Consider the following 20426-nt stretch of genomic DNA (forward strand, 5'->3'; position numbering starts at 1 on the left):
TATGGACGTTTATGTAGGTTTTGTTATTTTCCAAGTAGGCTAATTTTTTTTTAATAAAAAAAAAATTGGACATGCCTTTAAAGATTGGAGCATTTTCTTTAAATTAAGTTCAGGGGATTGGTCAGAGAAAGGAGGAGGATGTGTGATGGTAGTTGTTGAATGTATTGTTCTTTCTATGGTGCCTTTTGGCCGCAGAAAACCTTTGTTCATATACTTACTTTTGGACTTGACTGATTTCATAGCCTTTGTATATGGTTTTCGGCACTTGTTTCTTTGCAAAGATTCCTTTAACAAGTGTGGAGAGTGACTGATTAGCAAGCCTTTTTGTTTTGATTTTTTTTAAGCATGTTCTTTCTAGCTTTTTGAAAGAATATCTTGTTCTCCTTTTTCTTCTTGTCGGGTACTTCTCTTCGTATCTGCCACCTCTGTCTTAAGGGAGCACGATCAATCAAAACTTTTTTTTTTATTTCTTTTTCTGCTGCCAGAAATTCCTTTCTCATCTTTGGTATAAGGGAACCATTCCTAATGATCTACGCGTATGTGTTTAGTTCTTCAATTAGCTTCACCATTTTGAATAACCTTTGTTTTCAATCGAGGAACCTTGTGACATATATGATCGTCATTAATTGGTAGAATGTATATCCTTTTCTTGTTTAAGAGTTTCTTTTTTAAAAAATGAAGTTAAAATCGTAATAATAGCGAAAAGGAAAGCAAGAAACCCGAATGAGGAAAGAAAAACACTTTTTTATTCAGGTGCTTCTAACTGGCTGTATCATAAACCACCACCTTTTTTTTATCTGGCTCTGTTCTCTTTTTCTTACATATATTGCATCTAAACAGAAAAACTTTATTTATAAAAAAAAAGAATATTGAAACTACCTTTTTCTCTATTACTGCAAAGGCAAAATAATAATATTAGTCCCTCCATTTAAATGATGGTTGATGCTTTATCCAAATGTGCGCATGTATCTTAAAGTAGAAATCTTGATAGTCCAATTTTGTGTCCTATTTTCTTGACATCTTCTTGAATTTGGTGTCTGTATTCTCCAAACGTGAACTTCCTATATACAGAAGGTCCTTTGCAGCCGTTTATGACAGTACTGTAAGAAGGACATAGGAAATATGCTATGGAGTATCTTTCCATTTTGTTATTTGCCACAACCTTGTGCTCCACGCTTTTGTACTCATCATTACTCCAAGCCTGTATTTAATTGGTTTTTTTTTTTGTCCCAAAGGAAATACCTTGTTAGTTAATGAACCATCGGCATGTATATGTAACCGACAATTTAATAATTCTTCATACAACCACAGGTTTTATTAGTAGAAAATTGATGTGTTCATGCATGCATCTTTGGTGGTAGGCTTGTGTCAATAATGGATGCTGCAATAGCCATTCTACCCGTCACTCTACTATTGATTTTTTTATAGACTAGGTTTAAGACTTAAGAGGAACAGAACAAGGGATTAGGGACCTGTTTTGTTTAGTTTTCTTTCAATTTTCATTTGTAGCCTTCGAAAGAGCCGCAGTTTTAGTTGAAGGATGATACACATAAACCATTTTAATTATTCTCTTCTAAGGATGGAATCTTCATTGGTTGACTCATTTGTTTATAATAGAATATATTCCTTTCAAAAAGGTTGGCATGTCATATGTGCCATTATGATTATTAGTTTAGGAAAGAACCCTTGAATTTGGAAACTCTCTTTTGGCCCCACTATGGTTGAGGTCTAGATGTTAGAAATGAATGATTCATTATGGTCAATGACACCTAATAATTAATTTGCTACATTATACATACAATAATACCTAATTTTATTTAGTGGCAGTAAAGATACATGCCAAAGTAAATTTTTTTACCTGAAAAAGGTCCCCAATGTTAACAATGAGAGCATCTGGGTTTGGTTTTACAGCGACCCATTTGGAATCTTTCATGAGTTGGAGTCCACCGACGTGATCTTGATAAAGGATAGTAAGAAAATCGCTGTCAGTGTGAGGAACTAATCCAAAAATTTCATCTTTAGATTTTGGGCAGCATGGATAGTGATTTAATCGCAGAAAGCATGTGCCAGCATCACAGAGTTTTTCAAGTGCATCCTCCGGGTAGCCCAGGTTTTGTGCTAGAATGCTGGCCAACAACCTAGATACTTCTAACATCGCTGGTGCAAACTCATTTATTGCTTCCCTGCAGAAACAGCAGCAACAGAAACAAATTAACGTGCAGAACTTGTGGGGATGAAATCATGCAGCATGCGAGAAGGTTCATTCCAGACAAGTGCTTGTTTTATTGCTCAGAGTTTGTCGATTCAGCATAAATTTTACAAGCCAACCTGTCAAGATATGGAATAACCCGACAAGTGCTTCTTTTTTTAAAAATATTTCTATTGGTTATTAGTATTCTCCTAGGATTTCGAAAATGTAATTAAGAATTGAGAAATAAAAAAAGTATATATTTTAGAAATAAGGGCGTGCAATCAAATTACAACAACACCTTTAACTCAAAAGATTCGTTCCCATGAGTGAAAACATAAACGGAATTAATTTATGAATCAATGAATTAGAAGACACACGTAATATCTCTGACTAAAAATAAGTTACACCAACACCTCTTATTCTACTTTCCTTTTCCTACAATGACTTCCTTATTGGTTTGCAATAAATTACTCTGAGACTTATGTTATCCAAAAAATACATTACACTATACAATATCCTATCAGACATATAGTGTGAATTTTGAAGAAATTATAAGAATATATTCTTAGGTGTAAATTTTTTATTGTTGTGTCTAAGAGTGATGTGCTATGTCTGTGCCCACGGAAGAATTTCTCCTTATTCTTAGTATCATTAAATATATATTTTTTATTAAAAAAATGTATTTATGTTTTGATAAATTTCAACTAATTAATAATACTACTAAGAAGTTTACTAAGAAAGTGTATTACCTATATTCCCTTTTTATATTATCATACATTCATAATGTTACAAATAAAAAGAGCAAATTACAATAATAGTTTTACCCATCTTAAAATTACTGGTTAAATTTATTTTTTCATAAATAAAGTATTTTATTAGAAAACACACTGACCATGTATTAGTAAACATTAATTTTATGCTTATATTATTATATTTTTTTATAAAAACTTTATTCTTTTAATTTTTTTAACTAGTAAAGGTACCTTCTAGCATTTGCCAAGTTTAGAAATGTACATGTACGTGGTCTTCTAATTTTAATAGATATGGAGGCAAGAGGGACAGAGCATGTGCCCGGTGAAAATTTCAATAATATATATATAGGGAGAGTGGAGTGTCATCTGTACTAGAAAAGTCTCAGGATAGCCGCCAAATGTGATTTTTTTATCTAAAATAAAAATAAAAAGAGAAGAAATGAATCACTAGGTTTTACTCTTTTAAGTCATTGTTAGTGCCATGCCTATACATCACATTATGTATATGTGAAGCGGCTAGGATGGGATTCAACCCTAAGATCAAATAATCTAATTAAGGAAGGGATCTAGTGAGCATAATAAGCATGCATTTTAAACTGTGAAAACAACACTTTGAAAGAGGGTGGTGGTGAATCTCGCTGTCACCACCCTAAGACACTTTTGTCTTTGTTCTGCAGCCATTATTAGTCTTTGTCATTGTTCTGCAATATTCATGCTTTAGGATTGTTATCAACGGTGCATTGTGCATAAAAATAAAAAAGAAAGATTTCCAATAAGTAAGTAAACACTGTCAAATTTAACTGGAATGGAATGTAAGAGCGAGATATATACCTCAAAGAAGTGAATTCACCCCAGGAAGCAGCTTCTGAGATCATGGTGAGAGGAATGTGGAAAGCTTCAGACCATGAGAAGTGTTTTGAACGAGTAGCTGTTGGTGTCCCCCACCTATATGGGTTATTTAGAAGCCCGCAAGTAACTTTCTTCTCAAACGGTACTTCAAACAACTTCACTTGTTCCTCTCTCATTTTTCTTAGCAAGTCATGGCTTATACCATGATTCACCACTTGAAAAAATCCCCATTCTGATGCTGCCTTGCATATTGCTGCAGTGCAAGCCTTCCTTTCTCTTTCATTAGAACTTTTAAGGCCACTAAGGTCTATCAAGGGTAGGTCACATGCATCCACTAAAGGATGATTTTGATCATTAAAACTTTTAGCCTTTTTGGCTTCTTCACCAGAGTTTCTCACAAGTGCCCCATAGTGTTGCACGAGTGGTGGATTTGAATCTATCATTGTATTGTTGCACCAAAGTTGTGTGTGAAAGAAGAGAGGCTGTAAGGTGGTGAAGTGGAGATTGAGATTTTAATTGCATTTATTTATATGGTTGAGTTGGAGAATGGAGACAGAGTGCTCTAGAAAGTCCTGTAATGGACAATCACTGAGAACAAACATGGGTGTCCAGATCATGACAAATGTCAGAAGGACAGCCATTTGGAACTCTCTCTCACAGGCCATGTCTTGAAACCGATACTCTAAAATATTGTGAAAAGGAAGTTGGCATATATATAACAACGAAAAAGGATTCAAACCTAACTCCACCTTTTGACTTTGTTCATAACACAAAAAAATAATAATGGTTACAGTCAGCATTAGAATGAAGAACGATAATATACACACACAAACTTTTGGTTTATGTACACTTTTGACTATTAGGAAGGAGTATCGACAGAAAACAAGAGTACCAAAAAGTGCATAAAAATATAAGTAGCAACCCCCCTTGAGTAGCTAGAGTCTTACAATTTATAAAGTATTCAATGTTCTGTGAATTCTGTTGACATCTTAATGCTGCTATCGTTTCTAACTTGTCTTCATTACGCCTAGTCGTGCATCTGCCGAAATGGCTGATAACATATAACAATATTTTTGTTAGTTGCTCCCCCGGCCTTCCCCTGCTAGCTAATTAATAATCTCCATTAGGTGTTATAATACTATATATTGGGTATATGTTTTCCAACTTTGTCTAACTAGAGTTGTCACAGTAAGGTTACTCACTGAAAGTCAAGTGATAAATCCCACTAATCTAAAATACTATACGAATTTATATTTTTTTTTCTTTCAAAAATTTAGAGGTGGGGATGACACCCCAGCTAGGTCGAGAAAGTCTCTGGACTCAAAAAGTACTTATAGATGTATTTTCATTTATCTCACTCTAAGGAAACGACCAAAAGTTTAAGATTACCATAGATATTAGACTCTGTCTTGCTCCAATTAGCCAACTCCTTGGAATTAAATAGTATATTGATTATATGAATTATTAGAAGTGAGACGGGGAATTACTTTTATATGTTTTTTTAATTTAATGCAGATAAAGATTGGATATTAATATAAAAGGATTAGAAATTTATGAGGATGAACGAAATCTAGTTTATTAGAGTAGAATTCTAATTAGAGAACTAAAAATGATCCTTAAGAGGATGGATAAAGATTAAAACTATTGGTCCAAATAATTTTATTATTAAAGTTTAGAAGAGTGTTGGAGAAAAGTTTTTTTGAGATCTAAGAATAGGAGGAAGAACATTTTTTTTTCACAGCAAAAGTGAATTTTATATAAAAAGCTAATGACACAAGCTGTAGCACAGCCTCATAATTCACAAATTTCCTTGCAGACCGAGTTTGGTGAGTTGATCGTTCAATCCAAAGGTTTCTAGGAAAGTCACTTTAGTTTTTCTTTTAACAACTTATTCATTAAGTTGTCCTAGTTTGCTAGTTACCTAGATACCCCTCCCTATACCGTTGTTGCTTATGTCCATTTTAGTAGAATCACAAAACTCAAAACCCCGTCTTTTACTTCAGCATGGCCGAGCCACTCACACACATTTTACTCTCTCTCATTAGCTTGTTAGTTCGATTCAATTTAAGATTATAATTATTTTACATACTTTTATTTTTTTTATTTTATAAAAAAAGTAAAAATAATATGAAACTAATTCAAAAAATTAATTATATAAATTTAATAATATAAAATATATCATTTTATATAGATTATTTAAAGGTATTAAAATGACTTTTTTATACAATGAATATTCATCTACTTAAACTATTTTACTTTATTTTTTCTTAATCAATTATTCAATGTCCATAGACACATTAAAAAATGCCTGGTTCATGCAAATAAATAAACATATCAAAGAAAACGATAAATAATAGTAGTATATTATAAGGCAGCATAAGTTGTTAGCTGCAAGGCAACTCCGCGAACTACAACGGACGTATGTTGGTTTCCTCGTCGAATAGGGTCTAACTTGCGTTTTTTTTTACGTGAAAAATGGAAGCTAAATAAACAAAGTAACTTCTCTGTGGACGTAAAAATAAAAGACGTATGAGTAGAATTGACGTATTACTAAGCATGCTATACCCAAGAAATTATGTAAATAATGATTTACTTTCACACATCACACAACATCTATCAACGGTTAAATATGAGCATTACTTAAAATTTGAAGTTGATGACAAACTAGCATAAATAGATCTACAATAGTTCCTATGGCATGAGAAAAACACCTGCACTCTGAAATCAATAAGGTGCATTTAGCTCAAACCATTGTTATATTAATCCCTTTCCTATTTTCTCCCTTTTCTTTTTTCTTTTTGTTTATACAACAGGAGTTCCAAGGTTTCCTTCAGCAGGGAGCAATAAGATCAAAGATGGATTAGAAACTCTGGAAAGTCCTGAGATACTCCCTAGCTCCTCAATGTCATGTAGCTAGCACCAAAACAGTTGCAGCTAAGAACGCGAACCTCTCTACACTGATGCACTTAGATTTGTGTTGGAAATATTGATGGAGTCAGCACTTTGCCCGCTTGAATTGGCAATGCATAAACCAATCAACTTTTTAGGATATAATTTACAAATACGAGTATATGACTAGATATTCGTACTTTTTAGGATAGCCATTTTTTTAATTTTATTTTAAAGTTTGGTGCAAGATGTACTGCCAATGAATAATATGCAAATCAATTTTTAAAACCTAAGAATTATACATCGTCAAGAAAGATGTTCTGGTTGTGTAGCTGTGACAGAAACATATAGTGATTTTAGCTTGTTTGTTAGCAAAAAGGGAGTGACAGCTAGCTTGCTTTGATTTGCTAAGTGGATGCCAAGAATGATTTTTATATCTCTAACAGTTGGAATTTGACATAGGTTGGCCTACTTCTCTTTCTTTATTTCCTTCATTTCATATATTGAACATATTGCTATTTGTTTGTGGACAAAGATTGCAAATTTGCAATTAATCATGTATTTGCACTCACAAAACACATGGAAGCATGAATATGCAACTTCAACAATGAAATACAAGAAATGAGTTAAGTTTACCAAGAGCTTACCTATGTTCTATTAGGCAGAATACTACTTGCAAGATCCTCGTTAATGGTAACTTGCAGTGGCGGCATTTGGCTCATAATGCCAGGCATCTCACTCATACTGCACAAACTTAACTAAGTGAAACTTCATAATGTTTATAGATATCAAAACCAAATATAAAAGAAAATGAATTTGCACGATATCAACAGCAAAGTGAACAAAGCTAATTCAAAATATTCACATACTTATTAAGAATGGTATTAATATTGTGCCTTGTGTGGCAGAAGAGGTCGATATTATCCTGCAACTGTTTTAACAAAGAAAATTATCATTATCACATTTTAATGTAATTATATGTTAATGAATAATATGATGAGTGATGACAAGGCATAGATAGCAAAAGGTGCGGGGGGTAGAAAGTATAAAACCACTTGCCTACAAACTATGTCATCAGATTATCAAAGAATATTATGCATTAAATTTTTTCCCCCAAATGCAGAGTAAAATGAAGCGAATGAAGAGCCTACTTAACAATGAACATTGGGAAATCAATGCAATACTAGCACATAATAATCAAAGATGCAAATTTAGAGATTCATTGATGCATGAGTAATTCTATTAATTAAGAAGTTTAATTGAAGTAATAAGACAGACAAATAAATCGCTATCTTATATAGCATATCAAACCTTGACTTCAGTAACATGACTGATAACTTTTCAACGCCACGTGTGAATGTGATATTTTTCTTCTATTTCTAACAATTTTATCTTTTCCTGAACATGATATGAACTATTCACCCATCAAAAAATTGAGGCAGGTGAAATGCCACATATAGTTAATATTTCAGGCCTACTATTTGTTAAACATGGTAGCATTTTCTTTACTTGTGGAAGGCATAAAATCATCAGCTGCTCCAGTATTTATAAAGAAAAAACTAAAACATATGACCATTGAGCTATTTACCTTGTAAGTAGACAAATTGGCAGTGATTTGATTGAAAGCTTGAGCATTCTGCTCCATGAGTTGCTTCAAAGGGCTACAAATACCTGATTGCACATAAGGAAGAAAGTATTTGCTGAAAATAAGGGCAATGTCCACAAAAAAAATGAGACATCATAAAAGCTGGGGCTGGGAACGATTCTATTCTAAGGCTAACATTATAATCCAATGGGGTTTGGCACATCAATTTTTTTTTTTTAAAAAAAAAAGTGACAAACCGATTGTGGCATTCCATTTACCAGACACAATGACACATTAACTAAAAGCTACCAGAACTTCATTTCAATATAACAGAACATTAACTACAAAAAAAGATATGTCATTGGTAAAGAATGAGTGATATGCATTATTTTCTTCTTCTTTAGATTAGCATAGATAGTAGAAAGCTGGCTTGCCAGCAGGGATAATGGGGACCGAAATTGGATTTGGGGATTGAGCTAGTGTCGCCACAATTTGTGGGACAACTTAACACCATGTGAGCCACTTCTCCACATTCTACAATTATTGTATTTAATATTTATGCATTTGTATTTTGGGATCTAGTGATCATAATTGTTGGATTCATGATTAGTTATTAGGATAGGAATGAGGGAATTTAGAGTTTAAGAGCATGTTTTGAACTGTTTTCAAAAACATTTTTTGTTTTCAGTAATTAGAAAACAATAAAATCCTTTTCAAAGATCATTTTCACTCAAAAAATATTAAAAACAGATAATATATTTTCTCTCAGGGATGAAATGTGTTTGCATATAGATTCTTAGACTGGCAATCAAGGGCTCTAAATTTTGGTTTTAGCTGAGCAAGAAGTTTGAAAATCATGAATAATGTGGTTGCACACAAGAAAGAGAAAATGATAAGAACTTACATTATAATTCATACATCATATAATAAATAAAACCTGATAAACTAACCATCATATTGTATCTGTTGACTTTGGTCCATATGGTGTGACATGCGAGGATATGTAGCCATGCTTGAGGGCAGAGCTGAATGTAAATTCGTCTTTGAAGCTAATTCCACTGGCTTATCCTGAAGAAGCATGACTTTAGAATACTCGTTCTTCAATCAACATTAGATCCTAAAGACATTATTGATTCAATATATCAAAACTGGAATCCCATTTATGGGATGCAACGTAATCATATTTTGTTGTTATTTGAGTTATCATCAACATTCTTGAGGTAAAATATGTTTGAATTTTTTTTATAAAAAATATATTTGAAATTTAACAACACCTACATAGTACATAAAACATCAAAGACAGAATCAGGGAAAGATTAATTTCACAACTCTTCAAAACACACTAAATTACAAGAAACATAGTATGTGTACACCAGTTTCCCAGATTTCATGTACCTTTCTATTATTGACCTTTTTCCCCAGATTGTGTTCTTCTGATTTTCTTCGCTTTCTCTGCAAAATAGTTTACACAGTATTTTAAAGGGGCAAATCACATAAGTACCCAAGTCCAATGCTTAATGCATTATGTTCATACAGTGCACAACTTTCTATTTTGTGGATAAAACTTTATAAAGGACCCTAATAATTTTTCAACTTTTAACTGAAAAGAACAAAGGCAAGGAAAGTTAACTTGGTCTATTTTATTAAGAGTATATTTGATCATGAGATGAAACATAACCTTAAAATAGGGTTCTAAATTGTGGTCTGCAGTGGCAAGCCACAACAACCATATTTTGGCCAAATTGAAAGTTCCATCAGCTTTATTTTCCTGCATTTTTCTGCAATTGCTGGGACTGCTACCATGACAACAACCAAAATCTAAAACCCTGCCTTTAATCACTAATATCACCACCACTTATACCACACTTAGCTACACAGCCATGCAAAAGTTAAGCCATTGTAACAATGCCAAAAACTAAGGTTTAGGAGGAGATGGCGAGACAAGTAAATTTGAATGCATTGGGAAAAGGAAGTTCCACTGTACATGTTCAACTTTCAAGTAATTAATCACAATATAGTGATTTTAATGCATTTAAATTTGTCTTCTATTGTTGGGAACTGCATAGGTATCATAATTGGCGGCAAAAAAATGGAAATTGCAGAAACTGTTCAAAGAAAAAGAGCTTACTGTCAACCATCTACACCTCAAAGCAACATCACGAACAGTTTTATCTGGCAACAGGGCAGCAATTTTGATATACCTCATGATACTTGGCTCATCAGCATATCTAGTCACAAAACAGAAGAATCACAAAAAACAAGGGTCATGAAATATAAACTGTATAAAGAGAAAGAAATATCAGCACTATAACATAAAAATATATGGCACAATTACAAACAATTTAGCATAGCCACTAGAACCCAAGTAATTCTAAAAGAGAGAAGCATAAATGGTATGATTGGTTCTATGGTGATGGAAGGGGAGATGAAGGGAGAGGGATTTTAATGGAAGGATGGGAGGAAGGAATCCGTTGCTTGGTTAGGAGGGGGAGGAGAGGAAAAAGAAATTAATTTACTATTATACCCTTACAATGCACAAATAAAACCATTAAGCTCAAGTATTCAAATTTAGAATAATATAGTCAACACAATTCACAAACTAAGTATTTTCCCTCCCTTCCAAATCCCCCAATACTGTAGAGGAGGTAAAAATGGGATGGATGGATATGGGGTCCCTTATTTCTCCTCCCCTCCATTTCCATTCTCATCCAACCAATGTAAGCAGTAAGCAAAGAAAAGAATACTTAGCAGCAGTTTAATTGGGAATTGAAATGTCAAACAAAAACAACATTTGGAAATTGACAAGATCATTATAAGAAAAAGTAAAGCATGTAGTTCACAGATACAAAGACGGACAGCATGATTCCTTTATGTTCCATGAAATGGCTTTCAGACAGACAGCATGATTAGTTCACGGATACAAAAGGGCCAACAACTGGCAATCGCTTCATCCCACAAATAAAAAACATAAAATCCTGTCCATCTAAGATTCGAAATTATTATCATCATGAGAAAGTAAATTGAAAAATGAGTTACCATGCACCAATGTAACACATAGAAGCCATAATGAAAAGGGTTGAAGAAAAGCTAAAAATGTCCTAACCTAGTCAAAACAAACAACTTACTTGGCAAGGCCTTCTTCCAATCTGTACTGTTCATCAACAGACCACTCAACAGCCAACCCTGTGTCGTGCTTCAGCCCCGGGACCGAATCGAGAAGAAGCGAGGAACTGGATAGATTACCAGCTTGACTCATTTGACCCATGACAGGATTACTACTGTTAATGATGCTTGAATTCCCAGAATATATCATCATCTCAGACGAACTACTTAGCCCAAAATAATTACCCATAGGAACCATCTCGGACAAGCGGTTAATAGCACCACCACCAGGTTGAAATGATATTGCACGCCTGTTCAAAACAGAATCTATATCTTCATTGTGAAATCCAGCGTTTGACTGTGCTGCCATCCTTATTATCCCCTGTTATCTAACAACTTCCCTAAATCACCTTAAGCCACAACTAGCATCAACAACCATCTTCAAACCAAAACAACAACACCGATTCAGGGTACCCTCCAAGATCAAAATCACTCAGATTCCACACAGATTAAAAAAAAAAAAGGAAATACCCAACAGGAATCAGAGGCCAAATACCCAGATAAGGCTCGATATTCAGTTGATTAAGGGAACTTGGTGACACCCCCAGAATAAGCAACCAGAAACCCCACGATCAAATTCCTTCAAAAATTCAGACTTTAGTTCAGAAATGGAGATCCCAGAAAAGTAAAGAGTGACCCAGAAGGCGAAACCTGAAGTTAAAGCCCAGAAAAAACCAAAGTCAGTGTCTAGAGAAGAAAAGAAGCTTCATCTTCACGAGGGTCAATTATAGAGAGCTACAAAGCAAAAAAAGAAAACGATAAAAGCCCTAATAACAGCAAAATCAGACGTGTCGTAACAGAACAACAGGGAGTGGATAGAGAGAGAAAGAGAGAGTTACCTTTTTTGTAGCAACTTTCCGACCGAGGCCTAGTTGGTTGTGGTGACGGTAGTGCCTTTTTTCTTTCTTCTCTTTCTCTCTCTAACACTACGCTACAATGCTAATACCGCACTACCATTTGGCATTTGCTACTTTCTGGGTTTGCGTTGTGACACCGAAACACTCTCTCTCTCTCTCTCTCTTTCCCCTCTCGAGAGAGACAAGAGATGGCTTAGAGCTCCGCCAACAGGGATGCAGAGAAAGGGAAAATAGGAAAATCTTGGTTTTAATTTTTTGAAACAATTCTTCTTAAATTTAAAGGAAAGATAATAATGGATGGTTGTGGATCTTGGAATTCAGCAACAGTGCGAATCCCAATAAGCATTTGATGCTGATCATTGTGGACTCCACCTCTCCTTTCTGCTTAATTTTTCTGCTAATTTATCTCTTTATCATTTGTTTTCTTATGCAAAGTATGAATGTTATTTTATTTAAAAGCACGGGCATTAAGTACATACATCCTATGCCAAGACAACATCCCATGATAATTCCATTCAAATTTAATACATGTTCAAAATCAAAAAAGAATTAACAATAACAAGTAGGGTATTTATTTATTAAATTAGTGATTCTGTTGATTTTTCATCATTAATATCAGTATTTTAATAATATTCATGTGTTATTAATTAGTTTGTCAAACACATTAGAATACTATTATATTTATGTTAACTAAAATACAATAATATATTTACAGCGTGTTCGGTTTGGCAGTGATTTTTTCCATATTTTTTGTGTGAAATTAAAAAAAAATATAATTGTTGATTCACTAAATCCATAAAAAATTAATTAATTTTATTTAATGCATCATTCCATTGCATTTATAGTCTTTTTAGCTTCACACCAGGTTGCCTTGGACTTCCACCTTAAAAGATAAGTTATATTGAGTAACTTTGAAGTAATAGATTCACAGTATGTTAAGTTTAGCAGGGACTCTCTGCATATTTTTCATGAAAGATTAAAAGTAATGTAATTGTTTTTTCATTAAATCCACAAAAATTTAATCGATTCTACTTAATGCACCATCAAGTCACATTTATAGTCATTTTGGTTTCACCTCACGTTGCCTTAAAACTCCACATCGAAGGATAAACTATATTGAATAGTTTTGAGGTAATAAATTCACAGTTGTTTAGTTTGAGAGTGACTCTCCACTTATTTTCCGTGAAAAAATAAAAACAGTATAATTGTTACTTATTAAACCCACATAATTTTAATTGAGTCTACTTAATGCACTGTCACGCCTCATTTACAGCTTTTTGACTTTAAGTCACGTTGCCTAAAAACTCCACATTGAAAGATAAGTTATATTGACAAGCTTTAATTTTTTATTTTGTGTGTTATATTTTTACATGAAACAAACATCCATTTAGTGTCTTGCTTGCCGATTCGATCACATGCACCAAACGTCTATTGACACTTTCTGATACACAAAATAGAATATTTGTACAATGTGTATGTTTGGATTTAAGTTGATAAACTTAATTTACATATTGAGTCAGTAAAAGTTTCTTGAGTCTTGTTTCTCTGTAGCTAAATTTTTAGACAAAATTTACTCTCAAACATACATACTTTTTGAAGGATAATTAAATATTATTTCAAACTAATTTTACTCTCAAATATACATTTGAAACACTGCCACTGAAAAAAAAATACCCAATTAATACTGAGAGATTGAAAAAAACGTTAGTTAATCCTTAACACATTCTTAGTCATTTAGATATAGATCTATAAATAGATAAGAATAATATTGAAATTTTACTCAAACAGACCTAAATTTTGATAGAGATAGTTTTTGAAAAATACAAATATAAATATGAATATCCTACCCAAACTATAACTCTTATATGATCCCTATGTTGAGAATTGTCAAAGCACTAATCATCCTTATCAATATAGGGTCCTCCCACTTCCCATGTTGGGATAGACACGTGTGCACTTCCTCTAGGAATAGTTTGAAAATTCTACCAAGGAATTCCAAAACAACAAAAAAGAACGAATACTTTATTGAAGAGAAACTGAGTTTAAAATGTTTTATTTAAAACAAAAAAAAATGGTAGAAGTGATTTTTAAAGATTAAGAAGCGTCCATAATATATTATCTTCCGGACTAGTGATCACTAGCCAGCGGCAATCTCACTTGATTAGCATACTTTATTAGGAAAAAGCACAACACACCATGCTTTGGGGAGACCAAGTTTATACCAAGTTTTGGTTTTTTTTTTTTGGGAAAGTGTTGTACGCGTGCCATCACCAAGTTTCTGTAAGCATTATTCATCAACTTAAAAACGTAAATCTCACTGTTTTTTTTTTTTTAACTCAGTAGTGTTATTTGTTAGCAAAGCAAATAATACGAAGAATAAACATTCTATATTCCAATAGGTTAAAGAGTTTTTATAACAATTAACTTGAAAGTCATATTAATAATACTTTCTAATTAATTAATTATGTAAAAAAATACTAATAATACATAAAAAAATAAACTCTGAAATTAAAGTGAGGGAAAATGGTGCAGTTTTACAAACACTATTCGGTAGTGATTAGTATTTCCCTTTTTTTTCACTCGTTTCTGCTGATTGTAATGAGAGAAAAGCTTTTGATATTAACACAAAAAGGATTTCGCAACACTTTGTGTTTATGAGGTTACATATTTTAAGGGGGGGAAATCAGATACGTGTGTTGAGTCGTCAGCCTCTATAAGACGTTATTAACACATCATTAATTTCAACCAAAAGCAATGTTTATGTGGGAAAAATGGGCTAATAAGGTTATTGGTGTCAGCCTCTAATAGGGCATGGTTAATGGTTTGATTGCTTCCAAAGTCACTGGGTCCCTAACATCTGGGAGCTTCTTTTTTGTAACGTGACAGCGCCATCTGTGCACACCTTGACACTTGACACTCACCACAACGTTCATTTTGGCATCACCTTGCTGAGGGAGGCTTCTGCTTGTCGCTGCCATTCAATTGAACCTTCCATCAGTTTTCGTCTATAATATATAAGTTGCTTAATTATTTTCTGCTTTATAATTGATACAGATTCTTTTTAACTTTTTAGCTTAACCGATGGATTTGGTTTTGGTTTCGTTAATTGGAAATGATGAATTTTGATATGCTCACATGCTAAGCACATGGTTAGTAAAAAAATGCAGATAATTATATATATATATATATATAGGAAAAAAATATATATTAGATTTTATAGTAAATAATCAAATTAAAACACAATAGCCATATCTTATGCGAGAGCTTTTTTTTTAATAAGTTACGTCACTTACGTGACCTTAAATTAGGATCATCTACATATAATTAATTTTAGGAATTTATCGTAATTTTGTTCCACTTAATTTTTTAAATTTATGATTTTACTTCATTGATTTTTAATTATAATATTTGGTATCTTAATTTTATAAATTTATGATTTTGATCTCCTGATATATTATTAACTAATAACTATGATTATTAGATATATTAAATTAATTATAAATTAAATAAAATCATTAATAATTAAAAAACTCTAATAAAAGGCTATTAATTATAATGTGATGTTATCATAAGTGGAGACACATGGAATAGGTAGAAGAGGTGTTTGCAAATAAGATGAGAATAATGCTATGACAAATTAGGATTAACAATTTTTTATTTAATTTTATAATAATAATTATTTTGATTAATTTATAACTAATTTAATAACTGAATTAATTAATCAGAAGTATTTGTTAATAATCTATCAAGATGATAAAAAGTTATCAATTTATAAAATTATTTAGATCAAATGTTACAATTAAAATTCAGGGAAATAAAACTCATGAATTTAGAAAATTATAGAGACTAAAATTACATTTTAATCTTAATTTTACTACGTCTAAATTTATTTTTTCATTTGCATATAAAAACGAATTAAATATGCCCCGGGTATACTGCCTTTATATTATTGTCATATTTTCTATTCATGAACTCAATATAACATGCGGAAGATTTATTGCTTTTAAAATGAATAATTTACTTTAGAGAAAACAATTAAAGAATTCTAATTAATAATGAGAAAAATAAAACAAGTTTTAGCAAAATTATTATCTATCATACATGTATTTTTAATATTAATTAATTTTATCAATAACATAAATTTATGGTTTTTAAAATAAAATATTTACTATGAGTAAATTAAACCCATGCCAGAATTATACTAGTAATATACCTACTATGCAAAACGCAAGGTTGACTAGAGAACAGATTAAGTGGGAATAAGTTAATAGATTTGAGCTTAGATGAATTTTTGAGATCTGAGCTTGGCTTGTATCCTATTAAAGGTTTTTATTTTGGTTCGATCTTTTTTAAAAGTCTAGCCTGATAGTCTTCTTAAGAGCCTTATTCACATTAAATCTTTAATATTCATTTGCTTTGGAATAGGAAATTATTAGGAAAGTTAAATGAAGGAAAAGAAAACGTTAACCGGAATAGGAAAATCAATGAAAATAATGAGTAATATAAAGGGTCATATGACTCACACCATTGTAATTAAAGTCTTACTTGATTATAGAAATGGAAGTTATGAAATACTAATGTATAATCAAAGCCTGTTAGTTTTTAAAAAAATTAATTGTATCCAAAAAATAATATAAATATAAATTGGTATCCAAAAAATAATATAAGTATATATACGTATATATAGGCCAGTCTATCAGGCTTATAAGGTTTTTTAATAAGCCTAAGTCTGGTCTATTTAATTTAATAGACTTTTAAAAAAGCTTAAACCTAACATTTTAATTAAATAAGTCAGTATAGATCATGCTTTATGTAGATTAGATCGTAGACCTCTGTAGGCCGATCTGATATATTCTCACCCCTAAAACCAATTTAATTTAAATAGTTTAGTTGGAGCAAAAGTTGTTGGCATGCAGGTGATTCTAATCTAGAATACTACTGTGGGATAATGGTTTGCTTTGTGGTCTTAGACTCGATAATATTCTTACTACTCTCTCCATTAAAATTTTGTGTTGGGAATAGGAAAAATATAGAAGTCAACTCCTTGACTTCGACATTCGTGTTATAGAAATCGGAAATGCCAGCAAAGTATTTCTTATTATGCACGGAAGGATTTTTTTTTAACAAAATTTAGATGTTGATTTTGTTGTTTTTCGGTTAAAATTGGAGTTCATCTAAAAAATTAAAAGATGTAATCAATATTATCGTTTTAAAAAAATTATTATATAGGTGTTAGTTGTGAAAACAAATATTTTTAAAACAGTAAAAGAATTTTCGCTAAATAATTTTATTAACAAATAAATTATTAAAGATGAAATGTATAACTAATTTTGATCATGAGTTTTTTTTATTAAATAAATAAATTCATAATTTTTAACTTATCAGATAATTATTTAGTACTTAATGTAAATCATAATTATAATTTCGATAAATATATCCATTCGAATTACAACAATATTGTAGTTTATAAAAATAAAAAAACTTTGATAAAAGTGTTTTTAATTTAATGATTAGTTTTTATATAATTTTGATAATAATAAGTAAGGATTGAAAAAATAAAATTTTGAAAAGAAATAAATAAAGATTAACAAACTTTCATATCTTTTACATTAATATTTTTTAATGCTACATAAATATTTTCATTATATCTTCTATTATTGTTAATATATTTACATTTATTTGAAAAATGATATAATTAAAAACACAAATGATAAACAAGACCCAACATTATTTGAAAATGAAAAAAGACATGGATTAAAAAATTACAATGCTTAAGTATTCAGATAGTGCGTTTGGATAGAAAATTTTAACTAAGGAAAGTAATTTATCAGATAATTTGAATTTCTGTAATTTAGAATTCATTGTTTTGATGCTTTTTATGAAGAATTTAAAATTTTGGAATTTTAAAACAGAATTTTAAACAACTAAAAATCTGAAATTTCAATTTCCTTCTATAATGTGAGAAATTGAAATTCTCTTCTCACCGTCTTCTCCAAGAAACATCTTGACCTCCTAAAATATCGATTGGGTGTGAGCATAGAGCAACAATAGCATACCAATCATATTTTGTCTTTTTTTTCATTCATTTTTTTTATCTCATAATTTTAATTTTTTTTATCCAAACACAAAATTTTGAAAATAAAAGAATTTCAATTAAAATATTTAAAATTCTTAGAATTTAAAATTTTTCAAAATTTTAAATTTCTCCATCCAAACACACTCTTAAAAAGAAGTACGGGTCAACAAAGAATTATGTATTTCATGTAAAAACAAAATCAAATCAAAACAAGAGCGCAATTTTTTTATAAAAAAAAAATGTTTGTCAAAAGAAGAAGTTTAAAAATTTCAATATACAAAATTTAAATATTGTGATAATATATTTATGCTAACTTTATATTATATAATGTGTAATATCATGGTATTATAATAAAATTATATTTCAAAATTTATAATGTTTATTAAAATAGTTTGAAACATAACGAGCGTACATAATCATTCTGTTAATGGATTGTACTGTGTTAAAATAGATAAAAATAGATGAATAAATAATTTATGCATTGGTTATATAAAAGTGTTTTATGTTATTATTTAATCACAAATTATCATATGTTTCTTAATTTTTATAATAACCATAACATCCGATATTTCATTAATCTATATATTTAATTTGATTGATAATAATTAAATGTAAAAATATACTAATTATAAAATTTAATTAAACGAACTTTATGTGAACCTTTTTTGTAAGTTTCGGCAATTAATTCAACTGAAACTTAAATTACACTACTGAAATAAATAGTAAAAGGTTTTACTGCTTTTTATGATCAAACAGATAAAATAAAATAAAAAATAACTTCAAGAAAAAAAAAATTTAATTTTATTTCCTTCCACTTTTCCTCCAATTTAAATTTCAATTTTTTTTCTTCCATCATTTTCTTTCTTTTCTACCAAACATAGGATAAATAAAAAGATGTGTAATGAATTAAAATATAAATAAATTTTAACTAATTTTCTTCTATTTAATGATATTATCTCTAAAATACACTTCATTAATTAAAATTTTATTTTCAATGAACTTATTTTTTTCACATGGAATTAAATGTAAATTTTACTTTAATAAATGAATTGATTTTTTTAGGACTTTTAAAATTAAATGTCATGTTAATAAACTTTTTAAATAATCGTGATTTTTTTTTATATTTCAGTCCGGATCTCGTCATGAAGTAGTGAATTTATTATAATTTGACAGCCAGTGAATTAGCTAAATATTGCATTTTGCATCTACTTGTACTCATCGTGACATCATCAAAAGTAGTTTTGAAGGTGCATATATAAGCCTAGTTCATCAATCACCTTATGTGTTCATTTTTTAGAGTGATTGAATTTCTATTTTTTTTTAACATAATTAATATTGTTAAAGGATTGTTTGGTAGAGGAGAGAAATAGGATAAATGAAAATAAAAAATAAGTAATTAATAAAATAAAAAAAATATTTGATTAAAGGTAAATAAAAATGAGTAAAGAAAATAAAATAAACAAGTACTGGTGAATTCCACCCTATATATTTCCACTCTATTTCTATCATACCAAACAATCATCATTATTTTCATCACCTTAATTTTCCCTCTTTCCATCCTATTTCATCCAACCAAACAAGACGTAAGAAATAATAAGTATACTTTTATTTTAAATTTAATTTTTAAAAGAGTAATTACACAATTTATTACATAAATATTTTAACCTTAGTTTCTATTTTAAAATTCTTAATTAATTATACATATATATTTTGATAATTTAAATATTTTTTAATTTGTGAATTTTCTATTTTATACAAATTTGAAAATATTGGTGCCACACTCGCATAGTTAGTTTTAGATTATTCCAAACCCATTTATTGACAACCTCATAAGTCACAACCATCAACTATGACTGACACATTTATGCTTGCACCAAAAACGCAGAGTTCCCTTGTAGTATGCATCAGTGTTAGTTTATAGTTTGTATAATTAATTTTGATAGAGTTGATTTTAAATTGTTGAATAAATTTTTTGATACGGATCTGAATTAATCTGAACCCCATGTTTTTATTGGAATGTGTGTTTTGCTTAAAAAAGAAAATACATACAAGACTAGGCAGGAAC

At 30.5% G+C, this 20426-nt stretch overlaps 2 protein-coding genes across 4 annotated transcripts; both read right to left on the minus strand.

The window, feature by feature from the left end:
• Nucleotides 1-856: 856 nt before the first annotated feature.
• Nucleotides 857-4661, minus strand: LOC100819653 (gibberellin 2-beta-dioxygenase 6). Its single transcript, XM_003538931.5, has 3 exons — nucleotides 3775-4661; nucleotides 1859-2183; nucleotides 857-1201 (listed from the first exon to the last, which is right to left on the minus strand). The coding sequence occupies exons 1-3, from the start codon at nucleotides 4233-4235 to the stop codon at nucleotides 971-973; spliced, it is 1017 nt and encodes a 338-aa protein (XP_003538979.1). The 5' UTR covers nucleotides 4236-4661; the 3' UTR covers nucleotides 857-970.
• Nucleotides 4662-6406: 1745 nt separating this feature from the next.
• Nucleotides 6407-12645, minus strand: LOC100797061 (uncharacterized). 3 transcript variants are annotated; one of them, XM_006590780.4, is made up of 10 exons: nucleotides 12268-12645; nucleotides 11925-12079; nucleotides 11392-11807; nucleotides 10395-10494; nucleotides 9662-9718; nucleotides 9217-9334; nucleotides 8270-8352; nucleotides 7551-7612; nucleotides 7329-7425; nucleotides 6407-6802 (listed from the first exon to the last, which is right to left on the minus strand). In XM_006590780.4, the coding sequence occupies exons 3-9, from the start codon at nucleotides 11736-11738 to the stop codon at nucleotides 7329-7331; spliced, it is 864 nt and encodes a 287-aa protein (XP_006590843.1). In that variant the 5' UTR covers nucleotides 11739-11807; nucleotides 11925-12079; nucleotides 12268-12645; the 3' UTR covers nucleotides 6407-6802. The 3 variants fall into 3 exon arrangements, with proteins under 3 accessions (XP_006590843.1, XP_006590842.1, XP_040862618.1); XM_006590779.4 differs by having other exon boundaries at nucleotides 11900-12079; XM_041006684.1 differs by having other exon boundaries at nucleotides 11925-12163.
• Between the last annotated feature and the right edge of the window lie 7781 nt (nucleotides 12646-20426).

This window comes from Glycine max, chromosome 11 (genome assembly GCF_000004515.6).
Source record: "Glycine max cultivar Williams 82 chromosome 11, Glycine_max_v4.0, whole genome shotgun sequence".
Lineage (NCBI taxonomy): Eukaryota > Viridiplantae > Streptophyta > Magnoliopsida > Fabales > Fabaceae > Glycine > Glycine max.

What these genes read in the sequence shown, in the direction of transcription:
- LOC100797061 (XM_006590780.4), bottom strand. Translation starts at nt 11,738, where the DNA reads ATGGCAGCACAGTCAAACGCTGGATTTCACAATGAAGATATAGATTCT. An exon ending in TTGGAAGAAGGCCTTGCCAA is followed by an intron (nt 10,495 to 11,391) that starts GTAAGTTGTTTG and finishes TTTTGTGACTAG; the next exon opens with ATATGCTGATGAGCCAAGTA. An exon ending in CCAATTTGTCTACTTACAAG is followed by an intron (nt 7,613 to 8,269) that starts GTAAATAGCTCA and finishes TTGTTAAAACAG; the next exon opens with TTGCAGGATAATATCGACCT.
- LOC100819653 (XM_003538931.5), bottom strand. Translation starts at nt 4,235, where the DNA reads ATGATAGATTCAAATCCACCACTCGTGCAACACTATGGGGCACTTGTG. An exon ending in GGTGAATTCACTTCTTTGAG is followed by an intron (nt 2,184 to 3,774) that starts GTATATATCTCG and finishes CTGTTTCTGCAG; the next exon opens with GGAAGCAATAAATGAGTTTG. An exon ending in ACATTGGGGACCTTTTTCAG is followed by an intron (nt 1,202 to 1,858) that starts GTAAAAAAATTT and finishes AATTAAATACAG; the next exon opens with GCTTGGAGTAATGATGAGTA.